The sequence below is a fragment of the Pteropus medius genome, unplaced genomic scaffold (assembly GCF_902729225.1).
Source record: "Pteropus medius unplaced genomic scaffold, Ma_sr-lr_union100, whole genome shotgun sequence".
Classification (NCBI taxonomy): domain Eukaryota; kingdom Metazoa; phylum Chordata; class Mammalia; order Chiroptera; family Pteropodidae; genus Pteropus; species Pteropus medius.
In genome coordinates this window covers 381,116-405,158 of record NW_024342647.1, presented here as the reverse complement: position 1 = coordinate 405,158, position 24,043 = coordinate 381,116, and the positions used below count along the sequence as shown (strand labels likewise).

General features: G+C 47.6%; 1 protein-coding gene across 7 annotated transcripts in view; it reads right to left on the bottom strand.

Moving 5' to 3' along the window:
* TTLL11 (tubulin tyrosine ligase like 11) overlaps window positions 1-24,043 on the bottom strand; it is a 210,433-nt gene that overhangs the window by 115,306 nt on the left and 71,084 nt on the right. For 5 of the 7 annotated variants that reach the window (XM_039866701.1, XM_039866702.1, XM_039866703.1 and 2 more), the window contains 3 exons: window positions 12,532-13,107; window positions 1,129-1,224; window positions 231-346 (listed from right to left, as the gene is read on the bottom strand). In XM_039866701.1, coding sequence (XP_039722635.1) covers window positions 231-346; window positions 1,129-1,224; window positions 12,532-13,107 — 788 coding nt within the window. Of the gene's footprint in view, window positions 1-230; window positions 347-1,128; window positions 1,225-12,531; window positions 13,108-24,043 lie in introns of those variants that run through there. The other 2 variants (XR_005653696.1, XM_039866706.1) reach the window with 2 other exon arrangements.

Below are 24,043 nucleotides of genomic sequence, written 5' to 3'. Positions count from 1 at the left end.
CTGGAAATTCATCAGCCGAACCCCAGATGTCAGGTTCATGTATAGGCTCCATCTCCTGATTGAGTCGCTATATTGAGAGGCTGATATTCGTAAATGAAAATATGATTTATGAGGTTGTTTAATATATAAATCTCACTCGTGATGTTAAACACGTTCCAAGAACTTAACTTACCTGTGTAGGACATGGGCAGTGGAGTTGATAGAAATAAAGGATATAAAAAAATACTTACTGGCTCTCTCTTTTCTTCTTAAGTGGGTCCATGAGGCGCAGTGTGTCTCTGATGACGGCCACTTTCACTTCTTCATCAACAAGACTGGGGACGTTTTCAAACACCCCTGGAGAAAGCTTGAATGGGTAAGAATTCCATGTTACGGAGGAGAGATTCAGAGATTCAGGGCCAAGTGACTATCAGTAACCAATCCTCCCGCTAGATTCGGTGGTTGTACTGTTAGACTTTGCTTACGTTAATCTAAAGGGGAGAATATTTTAAAGGCTCCCTCTATACTACCTTAAAAATGTCAGTTTGCTTTTACAAATCAAGAAATTACACGAAGAGGAAAAAATAGTACTGGTTTTCTGATTATCAAAATTATACATGCTCATTGTAGAAAATTTGGAAATAAAGAAAGGGGTTAAGAAATTTAAAAGAATCCACAAAATCCTCTTAAAACCCATTATTAGTATTTGGTGTATTTCCTTCCAGTCTTTTTTATGCATTTTTTTTCCAGGGGGGGAAAATATAACCACTGTTAAATGTACTATTTATCTTAGTGATTCAAGCATGTCGACATGGCTAAATCATATTCATAGAATTTCAATTAGTTCATCTCCTGAGGCTAACTAATTAGTTCATGTCAAAACTGATGGAAAGGCTCAGCTGCTTCTATATTTGCAGATCTTAAAAAATTGGAAGAAGAGCATGCTGGGAAGTTACCATAGGTCAGATGGGTCTTATATTAATAGACTACGTTCAGAGCTCACCAAAACTGAAATTACTTAGACTTGAACAGAACTTTGCTGTGCAAATTTAGGGATGTCAAATCTTGTTTAGCCAAGTGAGTAGCACGAGAGCAGAAACATTCAGTTGGATGGCAACAGATTCAATGAGACACACTCAAAAGACTTACTTCTTGCTCATGTTCGATTCTCATGCTGGGATTTGCATTAACTTCAAGTAGTACAGGCTTCAGATTTTTCATAAGAAGAATGTCAAAGCCTAAAATCTGGGCAGGATAAACATAATTCAGAATTACTCCCTCTAGCTACAATTTCTTTTTAGGAGCTGAGGATGGTATTAGGGTCAGGAAAGTGAAAATAAATTTAAATGTGGTCCCCGGCCTGGGCCTCGACCCTGGCCTCTCTTGTCCACAGCCCCTGTTCCTCTGGGCATACTCGTCAGGCCAAATGGACAGCAGAATGTGTTACAGGGGCCTCGATAATGGGATGAGTTTCCACAGTGCATTTCGGCACTACCGTACCATCTGAAGTGCTCTAAGATGATGACCTCTTTCTTCTTTAATAGGGTTTGATTATGTTAAGGATCGGTAGTAGCCCATCAATTTCTCCCTCTCCTTTTGCCCTCCTCTCTTAAGTTGCTTCTTAGCTAGATCTCTGAAAACTCAAGGCTACCTTTCTTAACCTTGGGTGTACATCGGTGTCACATAAGGACCCCTTTCGAAACCGCCACTCATCCCCCAACTCACATCTATGAGTCTGTCAGACTCTTTCAGAGTGGAACTCAGGCAAATGTATTGTGAATAACAAATCCCCCGGGGTGATTCTGATATACCCTATTAGCTACGGAGAAGGGAATATTTATTATGTACCTACTAGGCACCAATTATTCATAATCTCATTTAATCCTTGTGACAGTGCATTTGAAGTAGAGATTATGTTCTCCATTTTATACAGGCAGAAACTGAGTGTGAGAAAGGCCAATGGATCTCCCTAAGACCACCTAGCCAGGATGTGAGATCCAGCTAGTTCAAGCTGGATTCCACACCCAAGCAGGAGAGGCTACAAAATTTGTGGGACCCGGTGCAAAATGAAAATACAAAGCCCCTTGTTCAAAAAGCATTAACAATGTCATAATAGTGGTGACAGAGCATTAAACCAGGCACGGAGGCCTTTAGAATATAGGGCGCTGTGACTGTACAGACCACGTGCCCACGAAGCCGACTCACACCCAAAGCCAAATCCAACACCGTTACTGAACGCCTGCTCTTGAATCCAGCAGGCTGTCTCAAGTGAGGCGTTCTCTTCTTCTGGGCTCACAAGCCCTCGGCCACCCGTGCGCCTCGTTCCCTCTGCCCGAGACAACCCCTCACCTAGATGATCCCTTCTCCTCCTCGAGATGGCAGGACCTAATTAGATTCTGACTCAGACGACTCTGAGGATGTCAGATTCTTGAGAAGACTCTCATTTTCTCTATAGGAGGTAATAAGGTAGAAAGTTTCTACCATAACTGATACAATCCTAAAGTTTCAAAAAATAAGGTGGAGAATAAAGAAAAGAAGATGTAGCTGTAGCCCCTCTGTGGTGGACTCGAGAAGAAAAGATGAGAGGAAATCCATTTCCTCATCTCTATAGAATGTGCGTTAGTTAAATGATAATTATTAAACCGTAGCTTCATCCTTATTAATGAAATCAGAGCCTAAATGGCCATTTGGGGGGATAATTCAAGACAAGGTTATTCTTCAAATAAGGGCAATAAGGATGAGAAATTGGGAAAAGTCATCTTCACTCTATTTTTCTTTCTCTGATCATGAAAAGAAAGGAATGGAAATTCAGTAGAAAATGTCACATGTATTATAGATCTGCTTAATAATATATGACACGTGGATATGAGTGATGAGGCCTTTAAGAGACTCTGGTGACATCATCAGTCTAACTTCAGACCTGGTCTGAGACACGTGATGCTGATGAGGCTACAGAGAATGGTGGGCTGCAGTGCCAACGTTTATCATTCTTAGTCATCAGTGCTTGCTTTTTGCTACATCCTATGATTTTGGACTTCTACCCGCTCAGCCTGGTAGAGTCCCCCACGTTCAGCTCACAGTAGTTTTGTGAAAGTAACGCTACAGGAAAGCTGGAGAGGTGGGTGGAGAAACCTCATCAGCCACATCGACCTGCACCCGCCAGTGGCATATTTTCTGGAACCTAAACTTTGTGCCTGTAGTTGACTATGTTGGATCTTGCACAGGGATGCTCTGGAGTCAGAAAGACTTGGACTGTGGTCCCAGCTCAGTCTCTCATACCGGCGAAACGACTCTAGGTTTGGTGCTCAGCCTCTGAGCTTCATTTCCCCATCTAAAAATGGGCGCTAACGAAGGCTACCTTGAAGGGCAGTTGATCATAGAAGCAAAAAGCACCTAGGATCGTGTTCATCATATAGGAGGTACTCAGTGTACGCTGGCTCCCTTCCCAGTTTCCTACTAATCTCACCAACAAGAAATGGCATTTGTGGCTTCGAAGTCCAGGGGAGCTCATTTCAAACCTTAGTTCTGCCTTTAACTTATATACCTACAGGCCAGTTACTAAGCAGCCCTAAGCCCCAGTTTCCTCATCTGTAAAATGGGAATAAGAATAGTCCTTACCTTAGTTCATTCATTCACAAAATATTTATTGAAATGTATCCTATCTCCTGGCACTATTCTAGCTTCTGGAAATACAGTGGTGAACTAGAGAAAGTCCCTGCCCTCATGGAGCTTACAATCTAGTAGGGGAGCCAGGATGAAATAAAGATAAAGTGATGGAAAACAGTTTGTACAGTACCAGAAACATAGTAGTTAATGAAGGCAGCTTGATCGTATTTTTTCACAAGTTCAAAGAAATACAAATATTTTTTTTTCAAAAGTTCAATAAAATATGTAGCACCAATGGGCCTCAATAAACAATCACAGGACTGGGAGGAGCTTAGAGTTGCCCTTGTCATAAAACCCAAGAATGACAGAGCTGGCAGAAAATCAGGAATTTACTTGGTTCAGTGTTTTTCAAAATGGGGTTCTTGTCTAGAAAAGCACTGGAGAGGCCAGATCAGATCAACTTTTACCTATTTTACATATTGGGGTTCCCAGGGGGAAAAGCTTTATATATTTTTTAAATGACTAGTCTAGTCTAACGCCCACTTTATGTAGACCAGAAACCTGCAACATAGAAAGAGGTAAACCTCTCTCCATTCTGGTGGCAGAGCAGGAATTGTCAAACAGAAAGAGAGAGAGAGAGAGAGAGAGAGAGAGAGAGAGAGAGAGACCTTTTCAATCATGTGACACTCTGCCCTCCTCCAAGTAATTCAATCAGCAATTATGTGTTGTGCGCCTCCTACTTGAGGGTACCCTGGGGATTCAAAGATATCTGTTCTTCATCCCTGATTTCTAGAAGCTTCCAAAACAAGCTGGGGAGAACAGGACCATGAGCCATTAATTGTAAATTCACACAAAGGCTCCAAGCTACATTCCAACGAGCGGGGATCACCACTTGAGTTCCAGAATTACACGACTATCTGTATCCACGGTATGCCCAACTGGGAGGTCCCAGGCTCCCCAGATTCAATACATCCAAGCTCACTGTCTGTGGCTGGCAGCCCCTAACATGGTCTCTATGGTCCTCCCCTCCTGGTGTCCATGCCCTTGTGCAATGCCCTCTGCCCAAGTGTCAGCTACACCTAGTGACTTCTTTCTAACAAACAGAATAGGGCAGAAATGATGGGATGTCACTTCTAATATTAGGTAATAAAAAGTCTGTGGCTTCCACCTTGGGATACATTCTCTTATTCTCTCCCTCGTCATTCTGAGAGAAGCCAGCCTCCACGCTGTGAGCTGCCCGAAGGAGAGGCCCAGGTGGGGTGACAGTCAGGGGGACATGAGGCCTGCCAAGTCATGTGAGTGACCCTGGACCAGGATCTTTCCCCAGTCAAGCCTTGGAATGACTTCAGTTCTGGCCAACACATTCATTGTAGCCTTATGAAAGACTTCGAGCCAGAGGCAGGCAGCTAAGCCTAGATTCCTGATCCACAGAAACTGGGAGATAATAAATATTTGTTAGTTTAAGCTGCCAAGTTTGGAGATAATTTGTTATACAGCAAAAGATAATTAACAAGTCATCTTTCTCTAAAGGTGACTTTGCCTCCATTATTCCTTATCCACCCAATCACACAAGCCAGAACCTCCTCCTTCATCCTTTACATCTACCTGCACACCAACTCCTGTGCGCTCTACCTCCAAAGAACTTGCTAGATCTGGCCCATCCTCAGCGCTCTAGTCTGGATCAGGTCTTCGCCATCTTGCACCGGAACTACTTTGACAGCTTCCGCATTCACCTCCTCGCTCTCAGCCGCACCCCTCATCTGGCACAGGGGGCTGCCACAGTATTTTTATAAAACACAGATGGAATATTAACACTCCTCTGCCGAAAATCCCCGTCTATGAAATGAAGCCCAAGTCCTACAGCATGTCCTACAAATTCCTCTCTGACCTGGCATCTGTTTCACACCCCACTTTTATTCCCTCCCACTCACGACTGTACCTCTCGGGTTCCGACTGTGCTGAACTATTATTAGTTCTAGGATGCTTTCTTCCTCTCTGCCTTTATACTATGTTGCCTGGAAGACAATTTTATTTACCAACTATTTAATGAGCACCTACTAAATACCTAGTACTGTTCTAGGCACTGGGGACAAACCAGTGTACAAGACAGAGGATGTTTTAACATCCTGCCTCCTGGAGCTTCTATTTTAGAGGAAGGAGACCACATGCACGTTAATAATTGAAGCAAGGTAAGAACATAGAGTGTGATACAGTGCGGGGAAGGGAGGGGTTGGTGGTTTAGACGGGATGACCAGGGAAGGCTTTTCTAAGGAGGTGACATTTGTCACCCCGTCGCCTTCTGGCTTGCACAATTTCCAATGAAAACTTTTTGGTTATTCTTTGTTCCTCTGAAAATAAAGTGTTTTTTCTCTCTAGCTGCTTTTAAGATTTTCTTATCATCACTGGTTTTCCACAGTTTGATTAGGATAAGCTTTGATGTGTGCATGTGTGTATGTGTGTGTATCCTACTTTGAGTTTCTTAAGCTTCCTGAATTGTGGGTTTATAGCTTTTGTCAAATTTGGACAATTTTGGCCTTTCTTCATATTTTTTCCTGTATCTCTTCTGCTCAAGGAACTCCAATTACACCTATGTTAGACCACCTTATATTGTACTATAGGTCATTGATAGTCTGTTCGTTTATTTTATTTTTCCTGTCATTTTCCTTTTTCTGTTTTACTTTGGATAGATTCTACTGCTAGGTCTTCAAGTTCACTGATTATTGCTTCTGCAGTGTAATCTGTTGTAATTCCATCCAGTGAAATTTTCATTTCAGGTATTGTATGTTTTCTTCTCTAGAAGTTCCATTTGATTCTTTTTGATAGCTTCCATTTCTCTCTTCATTAAGTTCATATTTTCTTTTAAAATTTTGCATACGGTTATATAGCTTAGTCTCTCCTCGCCCCCACCGCCTTTCAGCATTCTGCCAGTAGAATTTCAGCCACCTGCACATTCTCAAACTCTGATCTCCATCTCAACTCATTGAGGTCACAGGGATGTTTAGGTTTCACCTCCCAGTGCCCATGTTCCAGAAATTGCCCGACAGAAAGCCAAGGCAACCATAAGACTCACCTTCAGTATTTTCCTTCTCTTCCTCAGGGATCACAGTGCTGAGCTGTCTGTTACTCAAAGTCTGAAAAACATTTATTTCATGGTTTTTGTCTGGTATTATAGTTGCTTGCAGAAGGAGGCTAAGTGCAATCTTGATTACTCCATCATGACCAGAAGCAAAAGTCTCAGGATGTGACATTTGAACAGGGACGGAATGAAGTGACCAAATAAGTCATTTGAAGACCTAAGTAAAAGCATTCCAGGCCGAGGGAACAGTAGCAAGAACAATGGCCACTTCTGAAGAACAGCAAGGAGCAAGCAAGAGGGAGAGTGGTATGAGATGAGGTCAGACAGAAAGACAATGGATAGATCATGTAGCATCTTGTAGGCCATGGTAGGGAGCCAGGATTTTAAGTGCAATGAGAAAGCCGCTAGAGAGTTTGAGCAAGGGAAGTAATTTGATCTGACATGTTTTAAAAGAGCCACTTTGGCTACAGTGAGAAAAATAGGCTATAAACAGCAAGAGTGGAAACAGGGCCATCAATTAGGAGGCTACTGCAGCGGCACAAATACCGCTGGTGGCTGCCTGGGCTGGGGGACAGCAGTGGAGATGGCTAGAAGTGGCTACATTTAGGATGTATTTTAAAGTCTCTTTTCAAGAAGTTGCTTATGGATTGGATGTAGGAAGGAGGAAAAAAATTTTTAAAAAAGGGTGACTCAGGTTTTTGGTATGACTGACTGAATGTTATTCACTTCCTGAAACAGGAAAGACGATGAAAGAATAGGTTTAGGAGGAAAATCGAGGATTTGACTTTGGACATGCCAAGTGGAAGACACCCACTAGAAATCCAAGAAGAAAGGTAAGTGGACAGTTGGTTATAACAGTCTGGAGCTCAAAGAGAGGTCGAGACTGGAAATACAAATTTAGGAGTCAATGACACACAGCTGATACTTAAAGCCGTGGGGCTCTATAGATGAGATCATTCAGGGCGTGAGGCAGGTAGCAGGAGAACTTTCTGAGAACTGAGTCCTGGAGGTGTCCGGCACTGCTGAGGCTACAGAGGGACTGAGAAGCAGCAGCCGGTGATGTAGGAGGGAAACCAGGAGAGTATGGCGTGTCTCTCACCTTTTTCTGCTTGCCAAATTCTTCGTGCCTTGAGCGTCATTTAAGCATCCCTTCCTCTGGGACGCCTTCCTCGACTGGGTTGGGCAAAGCTGGTTGCTCCCTTTCCTGTGCCCTCCTGACATCCTGCATACACCCTCTTACAGCATTCATTACCAGGAATTATCATTCCTATGTGTTGGTCTTCCCCGCTCAACTGTGCATCTCTTAGGAACAGGGACTGTGTCTTATCCATAACCACACGCCCCACAGTTAGCTCAGGGTTCATCTCAGCGGGTGCCCAGGGAATGCGTTAGAGTCCAAAGGAAGAAAATAGCCTAAATATCAGAAGTGGTCCAAGTTATGTTCAAGAGACAAGAATTAGCTCCGTTTGGCAGGCCCACAGGCCTCAGGGCGGGTGCAGGGAGGCTGGAGCCGGGTTGGGAGGCAACCAATGCCAGGCTGAGGACCCGGCATTCCATTATGTTTAAAATGTGACGATTTCATAGTTTCCTATAACTTCAAGGCATTTCCTCATAGACAAGTTTGAGAACTGTTGTTACGAATAACAAACCATATAACAGTAATAATGAAAACAAACCTAACATTTATTAAGTGATCACTCTGTGCTCAGTACCGTGTCAAATGTTCTATATGGTTTTCTCTCATTTGATCTTGAAACAAAAATCTGTGATGTAGATACAAATATCATCTCTATTTGCAGATAAGGAAAATGAAGTATAGAGCGGTTAACTTGCCAAGTTCACCAGCTAGAGCTGCTGGAAGGAGGAGCTGGAGTTAGCTCAAACCCAGGGCATCTGAGAATGAAACCCAAGCCTCGCGTGACCACTGGGCTGCTTATCTGCCTCCATCCTATGGGTGTCTGGGGCTGAATGGGGAGGAGGAAGTTAAAGAACAATGAAGAAAGAGGAGAAGCATCTTAACGAGTTAGGGAAGGTATCTCTTCCAGACATTTGGGGAAAGGGTCGTGGTCAAGGAGAGAATTAGACATGGAACTAGGGGAAGACAGACCAAGCAATGGAACTGGAATGAATGTTATTTAAAGCTGAGCTGGGAACCTTTCCTCTGTATGTGCATTTCTGCCACATGAATCATCTACACCCAGACGGACCTCACTGTCTAAGCCAAGGTCACACTGCTGCCCTCAAGAAGACCGACATGAGGATATGTTGTTGGGGGCTGCCTAGGCAATGACAGGGAGAAAGGCCAAAATGGCAGGGTAGCCACGTTCCTAGGCAAGAGATTACAGGAAACCTGCCCACAGCCTGGGCCTTGCCAGCAGTTGCCATGGGCCATCACAATTTCCCAAGTAGTTATTGCGGCTATAATGGGAAAGGGGTCATGGTCACGTGTTTGCGATAAGTGTAATTTTGTTGTCTAGGGTTTATGTCCTGGAATGCTGGCATCTGGGCCAGGCCCAGGCTACAAGCAAAAAGGGGCTTCATAGCAAAGAAATAATCTATTACATATGCGCAGAATATTACAGTTGCAAAGCCCTTCATAAACTTTATCTCATGTGAGTTCAAGAACCCTGTGGGATGGGCGAAGAAACTGAGGCACAGAAATTAAGTGCCTTGTGCGAGATTACATAGCAAGTCAATGGCAGAACAATACACTGTCCCTATATCTTTTGGTTCCAAGTTAGTTCAGATGCTTGAGACGCACGCTAACAAGTGCTTTATTTAACAAGTGACAAGAACAAAGAAAGCAGGAGGGGCCTCCAAGGAGAAAAGGATAATATTTTCTCAGTCATTGTGAATCTGAAATGTATGGTGAAACACATTTCAAACTTCGAACACCTCCTACCTTGTCAAAGCGTTTTCGCCTACATTACTTCGCAAGGCTCCTCAGAAGGCAGAAAAAGAAACGGAGGCTCAGGGTGGTGATGAAACTTGCCCGAGGTCACACAGCGCTGCAGGAAGAGACCCCTGCACTTACTTCTAGCGCCGTGCTCCTCCCCTGACCCCAGGCCTGGAAGCATTTAGTGCGGTCAGGCAATGGAAATGGTCACAGGACTGTGGTTCCATTCGCTAGGCATGATCTGTCCAAACCAGAGGCTGCCTCCCTGTCTGCCCTCCAGGCCCCCACAGCTTGGCCGGGTTCCACCCCGATGACTGCCCCAGGCAGCCTGTCTATAACCAGACAACCGCCCTGGCCCTCCGCCCTGCACCCTCTTTGTGCCAGGGCGCCGTGGCTGGGCCATGCACGCCAGGCCTACATGATACCCCTGGAATAGCTGTCACTGTCAAACAGATGTGACCACACAGTCCCCTGGAATGACCCCTGGATGCCCCCACACTGCAGTTGTCTCCTTCACCCTAAGCTTTCGCTGTCTCAGGCCAGGGCCTGTCTTCTCTGGTCCTACTTCTGGGTTCTGCTCACTTCCCCCTTCTAATGCTTTAAGCTGCACACATGGTGGCTGAGCTGGACATCCTGCCCGCGACCCAAAACATGGGGTCTGAGTGCCTAAGGACAGGTTTCTTGATGACGATGAGCCCCTCCTGGCACTACCCCTGCCGGAATTCCCCTCCAAAGGGTCTGCTCTCCTGCCTGGAGACCCCGATGGCTGGCGCCCAGCCCCCGGGGGAGCCGCCCTGGATTTGGGGCCGCGCCTCAGTACCAGCCTCCTCTCTGCTGCCCCACTGCCTCCCTCCCCATCCTGCACCGTGCTACGGTCACTCCTCTGCCACAGTCTTAGATAAAGGACTAGAAAATAACCCCCAAAACGGATCAACAAATGGTGCCTATTTACCATTCACAGCAGTGCAAGTGAAGCGATGCTGATACCAACAACCCGCGCGAACACGTGGTGGAAAAGAATATTGCGGAAGTCTACACACCTTGCAACGCGTTTTTATAAAGCCCCCAAACAAGCAAAAGAAAACAGTGTATTGTTTAGGGATATATTCATGGGTAATAGAAGTATTTTTAAAGCAAGGAAACGATAAACATAAAATTCAGGATAACGGTTACCTTGGGGGGGAGAGGGGGAGGAACGGGACGGGGAGCGGCACGGTGATTGGGCGCTGGGGCCGGGAGGCGGGGCTTGGGATGGTTATTTTGTTGTTCTGCTCCTTAGCTTACACACGTGTTCCAGGTATTCTTTTTTTATATACAACTGCTATGAACTAAAGATTAGACGCTGAGGGTCCCAGAGGTACCCCGTCATATAGACTCCTTCCCATTCTGATTTCTCTGGTGGCAGGAAGCTGTGAGCCTACTGAGTGCCTGGACTCCATGTCCCCCAACCCCATTCCCCCTTCACAGCCGAATGACAAAAGGATGTCTATGCGCATTCCCATGGCCTTCCCTCCCGTGCTCTGGCTCACTACACTGTACTCTGACCCCTGTCCCATCACGCCACTGAAAACAAGTGTCGCTGAAGTCAGGAAGTACAGGGACATTTTCAGATGGGGCCTCGTCGGGCATCTCAGCAGCATTTGCGAGGCCGCCCCCACCTGCTTCTTCTCCAGGTACGTCTTCCTGGGCAGTAGGGTGTCTGCCTTCCTGACGTCCCTCCTATGTCTCGGTCTGCTCCTTCTGGGCCTCCTCTGCGGGGTCCCCCTCCCCCACTGTCCCTTACTTACATGGCTGAGACCTTCTCAGGCCTCGTCTCACTCTGCAGCCCCTCGTGGCTTCCGTCACCATCCGAACACTGATGGGTTCCTGATCTTTCTCTGCAGCCCAGACTTTTCACTCCTCAACTCCAAGCCCAAATGTCCAATTGTCTGCTCAACCTTCCCACATGGATGTCACACGGGCATTTCAAAGACATTTCCAAGTCCAGCTCGACCGTCTTCCACAAGCCTGGTTCCCTGCCGGTGGCTTCTGTCCATGCATGTAAGCGCTTAAGCCACCTGCCACTCGGTCTCGGTTCTTGCTCCCTCACTGCCGCCATCTCTCCGCTCTCCCCCAGCTCCATCCAATCACCGAGCCCAGCCATCCTACCTCCTCGACGGCCCTTACTCCTACTCTCCCCATCTCCGCCCTGCCAGCATCATCTCTCGCCAGTACGAAAGCGATCAGCTCACTAGTCACCTCCCCGATCCCAGCCTTGCCTCAGTCCGTCCCCTCCCTGCAGCCAGTTCGTTCTTTGTAATGTGCAAATCTGAGTTCGTCGGTCCCCTGCTAACATCCTCAAGTGGCCCTCACTGCCCTTGGCTCTCAGGGAGTTGGCCCTCACCTACCTCTCCCACCTCATCTTCCCTCATCTCCCTCCCAACCTCTGCCTCCAGACCCCCCTCCAACCGCACTGAACCACTTTCAGTTCCTCAAATGATTCATGTTTTCCTCTTCCAAGGTCTGCAAACGTGTCTCCCCTTAAAACACCTTGTCCTCCCCAGCCTTGCCCAGTCTCGCCTGCTTCACTTAACTCTTAACTTCGGGGTCCAGGTTACTTGTCATTTCTTCCAGGAAGCCTTCCCAGACCACTCTTACTCCCACCCAGAAGACGTTAGACGGCTCCACAATCTCAGTGCCCAGGACATTTCCTCCTCCACTTATCACTTGTGACACTTCACACTAATTACTTTTTAAATTATTTGTCTCTCACAGAGACCTGACTTCCGGTCTGACCAGGACCTCGGACAGTGCCTGGCCCCTACCTTAAGCAGGTGGTAAAAACTGCCAAAAGAGGGAATGAATACATGAATGGCAGGCACTGTCCCACACGAGCAACCACCCCTCCTCACCTCTGGCCGGCCCGCCCCCACCCCTCGTCCCGCACGAGGCCCTATCAAGACTGAGAACTCGGGCGGGGGACGGGCGACGTTACCTGGAAGCACGTGGGCCCCGGCCTCCCTGCGGGGATGTCCGACTGGTAGAAAACTTTGAGCTCTGGTGTCAGGGCAATGACAGTCTTAATCACCAAGGAGATGATGTCAGACCAGACCTTCTTGATGTCAACACCTTTGGAAGACAGCCTACAAAGAATGCTAGAAAAAGTCCTTTTGCTGCCTGTGCTAGTGCTGTCCGAATGGACAAAGTTGCCGCTGTGGATGTTCAGTGAATAGTTGGTTAGGTGCATGAAGATGTGGTGCAGGTTTTTGGAGCTGGGCTCCTGGTACGGCTCCGTACAGAATCTAGAGAGTCCATCTTTGGCTATGTAAATCTCTAAGGGGTCTAAGGACTTCAGTAAGACATACAGACGAATATCAAACTTAAGCTTGTCGATAAGGAGAGGTTTGCAGATGTACTCCTGGACCACCGCCGGCCTGCTCTGGAGGGTGCCTGCCAGGCGGATGTCACTGGGGTCTTTAATGAGGTAGATTCCGTCACCCTGACAACCACCATCAGGCTTCACAATAAAAGTGGGCTTCCAGGAGGGGTCACCGTCTTTCACCATTCGAACCTGGGGGGAGAAAAGAAGGGTTAGCATTATGTTATTTTCCTCTCTGGCCCCCCAGGACAGAGCAGGACGTTGGCAAATGCTTGGCGAATGAGCGACAAAATGAGCCCCGTCTATGTGAGCACTCGCCGAGCACCTGCTGGGAGAAGACACTGTGCCCAGTACTGAGAAAGTGACCTAAGGACAGACCTCAATCCTCCAGAAGGGAGATGGAGAAAGAGCGCAGTGAATTTGCAGGCACAAGACCTGGGTTCGAATCCCAGATCTTTGCTGGCTATCAGCTATAAGCCTGAGCAAGTCGTGTAACTGATGACGATGATGATGACCCAGGACTATTTATGAGTGCCTACTAGGCCCCAAGCACTATATTAGGCCCTTGTCGTGAGTTATCGCATCCGACGCTCACAGACGACACAGTGGTTCTTTTTATCATATGGGGAACGGAGAAGGTACAGCAGTTGTTAAGAGCGTAGCGTCAGGCTGCCTGGGCTCAAACCCTGGCGCTGCTACTTACTGTGTGACTTGGGCAAGTTACTTAAATTATCTGTGCCTTCCTCATCTGCAAAATAGGAGAAAGATTATTCTGAGGATTGATGAGGTAATACCTGCGAAGGGTTGAGCCCCGGAGCCTGACACATACAAGGCCGCCATCAAGCCTCACTGTCGCTGTTTTTCAAGGATGGAGTAGCTTGCTGGCTAAGTGGGGGGCGGAACTGGGGTTGGATTCTAGATCACGGATGTAACATGCACCTTCCCCTGTACTGAGAGGCCTCGGTTTCCACGTCTTAAAAACAGGGCTATAAAACCAACCCTCACTGGGTCATCATAAGGAAGAAATAAACTAATATGTGCAAGGGCCAAGCACAGAGCCAGTACACAGAAAATGTTAGTTTTATCATCTGTGTCTCTTATAAGGTTCATCTAGCAGATTTTACCAATCCGTCAGTGTGTCGAGATCTTTTTGAAACTAGATTCTGTCATCCGTAATATTTGCTCTCCTCCCAGCTCCAGGTCAGCAGGACACGCACGTAATCATCCAGGGCGTTTGACTAGTCCAGTCAGTCTGCATCTCTAGGTCTGCGTAATTCATACGCGCCCAAGTCTCCTGGACGCCTGTCACATCTTTCGTGCAGCCATGGAGAACAGATGGACTACATGGCGGGACAGGAGGTTTTCACGGAGGTGGGGACGGAAGGCAGAGGAAATGTAAAGGTGGATTTGAAAGAAGGAGCCACTCTCTCAGCTTCTGGCGTGAAAGAGCCGGAGAGCAGGCCTTCCCTCCATTCTGAAGTGTGTGATGCAGAGTCGGGGTGGCAGGCCCCAGCACTGGGCTCGCCCTGGCCTCCACCTTTGCTGCGTAAGCCAGCTTGGGGCATCTGCACTCTGGGCTTTACTTATCTCTCTGACCAGCCTATATTTCTAAGTGAAGCTTTTGCCAATTCCTTGGGCACTATCAGTTACTCCGGGCTTGTAAAAGATCTTTAACAATGGAGAAACACTTAAAGCCTTAATAATGGTCCACATCAATTGTCTCCCCTTGTCAGCAGGATTCGGGAATGAAACTTCATCGGAGATCAATGCAAGCTTCCCAGGGCCCTCCACGGAGCTTTCTTGCAACTGCAACCTTGACGTTTATGTAGTTACTTAATATTCACCCACAGCATTCATACATTCGGCCCTTTACAGTAAATATAAATGTTCTGGAGAAATGGCAGTTATGGATCAGGAGGCGAAAAATGTCAAGTTTGCACTGATGGGTAATTTCTCCCTCTGGAAAGCTTCTGCTATGCTGAAGATACTAACAGTTCAATACTTTTTTCAGAAGCAATATTTTTTTCTCCTTTGAATTCAGTGTGTATGCCTTAAATAAATTAAACTACATGGTCTATAGTCTCTGCCATTCATTGCATTACTGAATATTTCTTCTGCTCTTTGCCAGAGTAGTATCATACAAATCGGGATTATTAATACTAACAGAATCATTGAATTTTTAGAACCATTAGGATCCTCAAAGTTCAATATCACCCAATCCTCTCGTAATTCGAATGCGGAAGCTGAGGCTCACAGAGGTGACATGACTTGCCTTGGGTGCCATAGCTGGCTAGAGGCATGGTTAGGATGAGAACTGAGGTCTTCTGTGCCATTTTTACCTCGGATAAGAAAAAATTACAGGTCTCTTTCTCCTGAATACTATAGAAAAGAACCTTTTAACATAGCAGACATCATTGGTATCTGAGCTCTGTCCTCACACCAAAGGGTTTGGCCCCTGAGCATGGCCTTCCTGGAACTATAACCACAGACCCTGAGTTTGCCAGGATGGCTCCCGTTCCAGATCGCCTGTCGGGGTTTCTGGTGCAGTCTGTGTGGAAGCCTCCTGGCTGTGCTGGGTGTGGTTCCCGTAGTCACCAGACCCTTCAGCAACTTCTGTTTTTCGAAAGGAGATAGATTTTCCAGAATTTCATATTCACTCTCCTCACTTTCCCCCCAACTACTAAAATTATTAAAGTTAAGGACTAATGCATTGGTTCTTAGCAAGAAGTCATCGACCAGGATCTAAATATAGTCTGTGTAACTAGACCCCGACTCCAGAAATTCTGATTTCATAGATCTGGGATGAGACCTGGGCATACGTATTTTGCAAACAGCACGACAGGTGATTCTGACATTCGCTCGGTTTGCGAATCGCTGGACTAATGTGAATTAAATAAAAATACAATTTGGGATCAACATGCACTGACGTTAGCCTGAACTCCTGCACTTAGGCTACAGCTGATGGCATCTCCGTTGTTACCCCAACCTGCTGTGGAACGTGCAATCCACTGAATGCAGGGATGGCTGAAAGAGATACGAAGATTTGCGGTGGCCTGATTGCTGGGCACTCACCCAGCCCATTAAAAAATATCTGTCTGTTACTGCCCCCTAGTGGAAACCTAAGAAACGTAACTGGGAAATACCCTAATTCAAAATTCTCTTTTTAGATGTTAAAATGGTCTTAAAGAAGCACCCCTACAAAGCTGTGGTGCTGTTAAGGTAAGATCATACTTTGAATGAACTCATATCTAAAATGCCAGGGTTGGTCAAGATCACATTCAGTTTTCATACTCTCCGTCTTAAATATTTTCAAGTGTTCTTCCTACTACACAGATTGGCCTACCTGTTAAAATTCTCAGTCTGTATAAAACTTTTTAAATTATGGGCATATAATACAATCCTGGAAATATGTGCCACAAAAAGCCAGCGATTTTTATATTCTTTATTGTTCTTTCTTGCATTTTCTAGTTTCTATTAGGAAAATAAATATTAGTAACAACAGTAGGCAGCAGCAGCAGCAAGTGTCTCTAAAGATAAAGAGTTTTATAAGGAATAGCTTTTGGTGAACAGATATTCGTATATCTATGTTCATGGCAGCATTGTTCACAATAGCCAAAGGTGGAGGCAACCCATGCCCATCGACAGATGAACGGATAAACAAAATGCAGTAGATTCATACAATAGAATACTATTCAGCCATAGAAAGGAAGGAAATTGTGGCACATGCTACAACATCGCTGAACCTTTGGGACATTATGCTCAGTGAAATAAGCCATCACACAAAAGGACAGATACTGTGTGGTTCCACTTGTATGAGGTACCTAGAAGAGTCAGATTCATAGAGACAGAAAGTAGAATGGTTACCAGGGGCTGGGGGAGGGGGAATGGGGAGTTAGTATTTGATGGGTAGAGTTTTAGCTGGAGAAGATGAAAAAGATTCTGGGTTTTGGAGTTGGTGGTGACAGTTACACAACAGTGTGAATGTACTTAACACCGCTGAACTGGACACTTAAATGATTAAGACGGTAAAATTTATGTTATGCATATGTTCTCAAAAGTTTTTTTAAGTTGAAAAAAAATTTCGATGGAAAAAGAAAAAGAAAAATCACTTTTGGTGAGTCCGAAAGATTGTTGACGCAAAAGGCAGAAAATCTGGACTCTAGTCCCGATTTAGTCAGGTAATTTCTGTCTGTGGGACCTTGAGAAAGTCGCCTAACCTCTTGGGCTTTGTTGAATTCACCTATAAAATGAAGGGGTCACACTAAGGTCCCTGGCTTCTGCCAGCTAACAGGTCCTGAACAATGATTTATCCTGACATCACCACAGTTGAAGGCTGTGTTACAAACACGCACGTGACATTAATCAGCGGAGAGTTCGCGCCGAGCCGCAGTGACAGGCGCGTGGAGATAATCTATGTGAGCAGGAGATCTGGGTGAGAGATTGATGGTGCACTCGAGGAAGCTGGCCGGGCACCTGGGGGAAGCAAGCTAAAATATTTTGAGAGAGAAATTCAGCAACTAGGATACCAAGCTGCAAAGCATTGTTAGCGGCGAGGGGCAGGTAAAGGACAATTCCTGAAGAAAGACTGTGTCTGCAACACTGAGGAAGTCAAAGTCAGTTAGAGCAGTCCTCCATCAGGCAGGCAGATTTGCATCTAATCTTAGCAACCGAGACCCTTGGTATCACAGGCACAGGCAGCAGATCTTAAGCAAAAGCAAGCCTCTGGGTAGACAAAGAAATGCCACAAAGCACACGCTGGACACGGCGCAGGAACCAGCCCCTTCCCCTTCCAGCCTCAGTGGACCGAGCCTCGCACCCAGGGAAAATCCCTACTCCCGAAGTTCAAGGCGACTTCTGAGTCAGCCGAGAACGAAGCAGTCTGCAGTCAGGTGCCTGAGGGCCAGACGGGAAAGGGCAGAGTGGGAGAGAGGCGGGTGAGGCCGAGAGAAAGAACTGAGCCGGGAACACGCTGTCGCAGAGCAGTGTCATGAAGGCGGGAGACAGCGGGATGCGTCCGGGGAACTGCGAATAGTCCCCGTGGCTGGACAGCAGAGAGGGGGGAGAGGGGAGTGCAGTGAAGTCTCACTCCTGAGATCTGCGGGGGTCAGATCACTATGACAACAATTACGTCATTAGCGCACACCTGCTGGGCACTAATTATGGATGGGCACTATCATAAGCACTTTATGTGTACTATTCTCATTTAATCCTCCACGACCTTATTTTACAGATAAGGAAATGGGTGTCCAGAGGTGTTCAGCAACTTGCCAAAGGCTACACAGCCAATAAGACATGGAGGCAGGATCTGAACACAGGTCCTCCGGTTCCAGAGCCCATGTCCGGAATGAAGGGAGGAAAGGGAATGGAAGAAGACCCAGCTTGGGCGTGAGCAGGGCCTGACAGGGAAGGGCCTCGAAGATCATTTGGAGGAGTTTAGACATCGTCCTAAAGCGAGGAGGAGTCACTGAAGGGTGACCCGGCGAGGAGGACAGGAGCATGCAGGACGACGTCCTAATGTCTAGGCGGATGGGGAAGCATCGCAGTGGAGAGGTTTGGGGGAAGTTGGGGAAGATGAAGAGCCAGACAGAGAAATCCAGAGGATACACAGCTGGAGAGGTCCCAGAGTCACCCGGAAGTGTGTGTCTGGAGCTTGGGAGAGAGATCTGGGTCATCAGGCCCCTGGACGGTGGCTGGAGCCTCCACAATGGGCGACGTTACACGGGGAAAGCGAAGAGAGGGAGACGCGCACGCGCCTGGGAACGGGAGGCGGGGCGGGCGGAAGGGATCGCAAACGCCTGGTATTTGTGCTCAGTCTGTCGGAAACTGGCGGATTTTCAACCGGCAGGTGACATGGCACCTGTATCACTCTGGCCCTCGTGACGAATGGTTTGGAAGGAACGGTGCAGGGAGATACGGGGGCTTGCAGAGTCACGAAAGCCTAAGCTGGGGGCGCGGCAACGGGGTCGGGATGGGACGTGACGCGGGTAGATTTAGTGGCCCCTGGCGACTGGACGGAGGTGAAGGGAGAGAGAGGGACTCGGCAATGTGGGGGGATGGTACCCTTTACATATTTAGGGAACACAGGAAGAGAGGAGGTCTGCTTGGGGAGGGGAGATGAGGGCTCCACCTCATCGACTGAATGTTAATTGAGCACCTACAGCCACGGAGCCAACTGAGGGCGTCATAACGTCACTACTCAAGCCCCTTACTGGCCATTGGAACCCGACCCTGTTGTCCAGTATCTCACACATGATTGATTTTGATACGGCAACTCTCCCAGTACCAGCGAAAATAGGAACTGCTGTCTGGCAGGGGTGAGACTCGAATTTTAAACTCAGACGTGGAATGTGCTGAACTGGAGGAAGGGTGTCCAAAGAAGCTCTCAGCGCGACGGTCAGCGCGGCCACCTCGGGCCCCAGGTCAACCTGCCAGACCGGCCCCTGCGTGGACAAACAGCGTCACCCTCCACAGCCTTTAAGAATTCCAGTTAAGAAAACCTAAGTGGCAAAACAAAACAAAACAGAACGCCTGCTCGTTTTGTCAGTGATGACTTCCCTGGGTTTGCTTGAACAGTTTAGAGCAGCCGTCCCCAACCTTTCTGGCACCAGGGACCAGTGCTCCTGTGAGAATCTAAGGCCTGATGATCTGAGGTGGAGCTGAGGCGGTGATGCTGGCGCTGGGGAGCGGCTGCAGATACAGATGAAGCTTCGTTTGCTTGCCCACTGCTCACCTCCTGCTGTGCGACCCAGTTCCTAACAGGCCATGGACAGGTACCGGTCCACAGCCCAGGGGTTGGGGACCTCTGAGTTTAAAGGATTTAACATTAATTATTCCCAAGGAATTGCAGCTGACCACTCATGTGAAACTCATCGGCGGGCTTAGAAGGCCCCCGTCCTTGGCAGGCGAACTCTCTTTCTCTCCACAGCCTCATTTCCTGCCTTTCCCGGCCCCCCATCCCCCCGCCCCCGTCCTCAGTCCCTCTTTCATGCCCCTACACCTAGACCTCTCTCCCGCTTCTTTGCCTGCAGAACTCCTACTTATCCTCTAAGGCCCAGCTCAAAGATTCCTTCTGAGAACCCTGTCCTGGCCTACGACCCTCCAGGAGAACGGCCGCCCCCATCCTCTGTGCTCCACGGTGGTGGCATCTCATCCTTCCACGCCTGGCACTCCTCCATCACACTGTGCTCTACATACGCTCGTGTCTTTAAGTTTAGAGCTGTACTGTATTAGAGCTACACAGTCTATTATGAAAGCTAAGGACACGGTCTATTATGAAAGCTAAGTCCTAAGTCTATTATGAAAGCTAAGGACACGGACGCTGAAGCTGGACTGCCAGTGCCAGGGACCCTCACGCCACTGCCACGTCGGCAGCTACATAACCTTCAACTGGTTCCTCGCCTCCCTGTGCCTCAGTTTGCTCATCTGGAAAATGGGAGTGATAGTGATGCCTTCGCCACAGGGTTGTTGTGAGGGTCACTAACGTTAAAGACCGTGAAGTGCTGGGTCTATCATAGGGTGTGCGGCTATTATGATTCATTGTCTCTCCCATTTGACTACGTGCTCGAGGAGGATGAAGACCGTGCCTTATTTATACTCACCCAGTATATAGCAGAGTGGGTGCTCAATAAATATTCGCCAAAATAAAATTATCACAAAACTTGATTACTACAGCATTCGTGAACCCCAGGAATATTACTTAATAGATACCCGGTTGACAGAATGCCAGGTAAACCAACTTCTATAGAAGCAAAACTATTTTAACAAATTAGAAAGATGAAAGGGAAAACTCCATTTGTGAAACACATATTCTGTGCTATTTGCTATACAGCCATGATCGACTGAATCCTCACAACAACCCTGCAAGGAAACAGAGGCTCAGAGAGGTGGAGTCCCAGGGCCAAGGTCACATGGCCAAGGAGCAGTAGTTATCATGTGAAACCAAGATGATCAGATTCAAAAGTCTGTGATCTTTCCATGACAGCTTTGTTCTTTGGGAAAAGACAAAGCAGTTGAGATGTAGGAACTTCTGTTTAATGGCAGAGCAAGGAGGAAGATCGCTGTGGGAGTACAAAGCCAGAGCCAAGCCAAGCAGGACTCACCTTGCCTGAGCTAAGGCCAGCAGTGTAAGAGGGACTCACACGGACGCAGAGCTGCCTGTCTTCACGTCCTGCCCGGCCAGGCCCAGGAAGGAATTCTCTCTCTGTCTCTGTCTCTCTGTCTCGCTGTCGCTGTCGCTGTCGCTGTCTCTGTCTCTGTCTCTGTCTCTCTCTCTCTCTCTCTCTCTCTCTCTCACATACACACACACACACTCTAAAACCAAAGAAACTGGAGACTTGATCAAGGCCACGCAGCTAGTGGCAAAGCCAGAACTAAAACAAAATCTCCAGACTTCCGACCCAATGTTCTTCTGTCATAATTGATTCACGCGTCTGAAGAGGTCGTTCAGAAGAGACCTTGGGAATTAGTCTCTCCTCGTTTTGAATAATAACATCACATTTATTTGGTGTTAGCAATAAATTTCAGTGCTTTTCAGCTATCACCATATTTAATGTTCAAATCTCCACTGTAAGGAGAACGAGGAAATTGAAGCCCAGAGAGTGAAGTAGGAAGCCTGCGGTCGCCTGGCTGGAAGGTGGAACCAGGTCAGCAGTCCAGAGCCTGAGGTGCCCTTTCCATGGAAGATGCTGTCGCATTCACCTGGGAGGTGACACAGCAGCACAGGGGCTGCTCAGGGAAGCCAGCCCTGCCGATCACGACAACGGAGCAGCAAAGAGGAAGCTCTCCGCATGCTTTGCCCCAAACCCCACCTGTTATCGAGGCAGTTTGCTAGATCCCACTTTCGGTGCACAGAGACTTTACGTGGCCATAATCTATCCATCATTAGTGAACGATCGATCGGGAAGCCACTCTGCAACACACGTGAGGTGATACATCCTGCTCAGTAGGAAGGAACCTGTCGTGGGAGCCACGTGAGGGGCATGAGAACACATGGACGCTGGGCACCAGCCAGGCCAGGCAGCACCCCCGGCCTCCTCTGCCCGCTCCCTGCTCTCTCAAGGTCCCCTAACACGTGGGCTCTGACCAGGCTGTGGCTCCCCTTCGCCTCCTCGGGGTCCACGTATCTGAGTGTGTAGGGAGCAGCAGGGCACAGAGCACGGCCTTGGAGTCAGACAGACCTGGGGTCAAAGCTCAGCTTGGCCACCTCCTGGCCGGGGGGCCCTGGCCAAACTCCTTAACCTGCTTGTGTTCAGCATCCTCCCCTGTCAAAAGCGGGACGAGCGTCCAGTTCCTATGGCTGCTGTGAGGACTAAATAATATCTTACATTTGGACTTAACGCGGCACTATTTTTTGTTATTTCATTTTACGTTAGAATTTCTTGTTCTGCCTTGGTTTCCCAATCACCTTCTAGATTCTCTGTGGAGGCTCATCCCAGCCAGCTTGTCTGAAGTCCGAACGCCCGCCCAGCACTCTCTTCGGTGACTGGGCCCGTCTCCTGACCCTCAGCTGTTTCCTGGTCCCCTCGGGTGGCAGCCTCATGCTTCCCACACTCCTTTGGGCCACCCAGCGAAGTCCGACCCACAGCCTGGCTCCGCTCCCTGGCCTCACAGGCCTCCCTCCCCAGCTTTCTCCCCTACAGTCTCCTTTTGAGATCCCAGGAGGCACCGCAGCTGATCCCATCTGAACGCGACACTGAATTGCTGAGTACACTCCCCTTCCAGCTCAAATCGTTTTTCCTATACTGAGGCTTTCCTGCTAACGAACTGGCGAAATAATCTTTAGCTCACCTCCAAAGTTATCGGCTACATTAAAATCAAGCCCCCGGCTTTTCCCCCTTCCCAGTCCTCATGTGTCTCCAATGTTCTCGCCACACTTTACACACTGAGCTTTAAAAAAATACAAGAATATCAATGTCATATTCTGTAACAGTTAAACCAGGTGTCCTCCCTCCCAATGCCCTTCCACCGTTTGGAGTATTGATGAGCTCCAGGCACTGGGCTAGGCTTGTCAATATGTATGCATGAAATCGAATCCTACAAGATGAGTAATAATAGCGTTTTCATTTTTATACTTTGTAGCTAGAAGTTTTCCCCCATACTCTAAGACCCTACAAAAAAAGAGGCTGAGTTAACTTAACTGCTAATTCCTTAAAGGCAGGGAAAATATCTCCGCATCTCTAGGCTGCCCCACATCTGTCTGTCCCCACCTAGCAAGGAACCTGCATGGAGTAGGACTCAGCAAACGCTGGCTGGAACCCACTTCACTGTCTCACTTGCTCGGCATTGTTACATTTTGTCCAGGATCACAGGTAACAGTACTTTGAGTGCTAATCCTGGGTAGTTTCAACCACTCCCAGGACCTTCAGTTAAAGTGCGCCCTGAATGCAGCCGACTTCCCCCACTTTCTACGTCTGGCACACACTTCCCTCTTGGTCTCCAGACCCGTATAATGAGACATCTCCATAGGCTTTAGAAATTCGCCATGGCCCAAACTAAATCCATTGTCCCTTTTCTCAAGTCTCCTCCTCCTGTGCCTCCTTTGTCCGTCAATAGTAGCACCATCCACCTATGTCCCCAAACCAGAACTCTGGGAGTCACCCTACCTTTACCTTTTCTTGCGTTATCCAACCACTTCTAGTCACCAAATTCTGACATTTCCCCCTCTTAACACATCTTACCATCCTCGGCCCCTCTCAGCATCTCTCACCTACATTATTGCAACAGCCCCTAAGAGATCTGAAGGCCTGAAGTAGAGGCGCTGTGCTGGGTCATTCCCATACATAATTTCCAATCCTTGTAAAGCATTAGAGGGTGAGCTGTATGAAACTGCTGTTTTTATAGGTCAAAACAGTCATACGGATATTGGCAATTTCATATCGCTCAGCCTAATACTATTACAGTTGAGGAAACTGGGACTTAAAGGATAAATCAATCATTTCCCCAAAGTCAGACACCGAGGGGCCAGGATCTGAACCCAGGTGTGTGTTCAAATTCCCAAAGGTCTTACTTTTTCTGCAAAATCATATCATCTTTCAGGATTCATAAACCAGTTCCTAGAGGAAGGCTCACAGCTTAATACTTTAAGACGTAATTAATAACATATAATAACTACCACGTATGAGCACGTCCT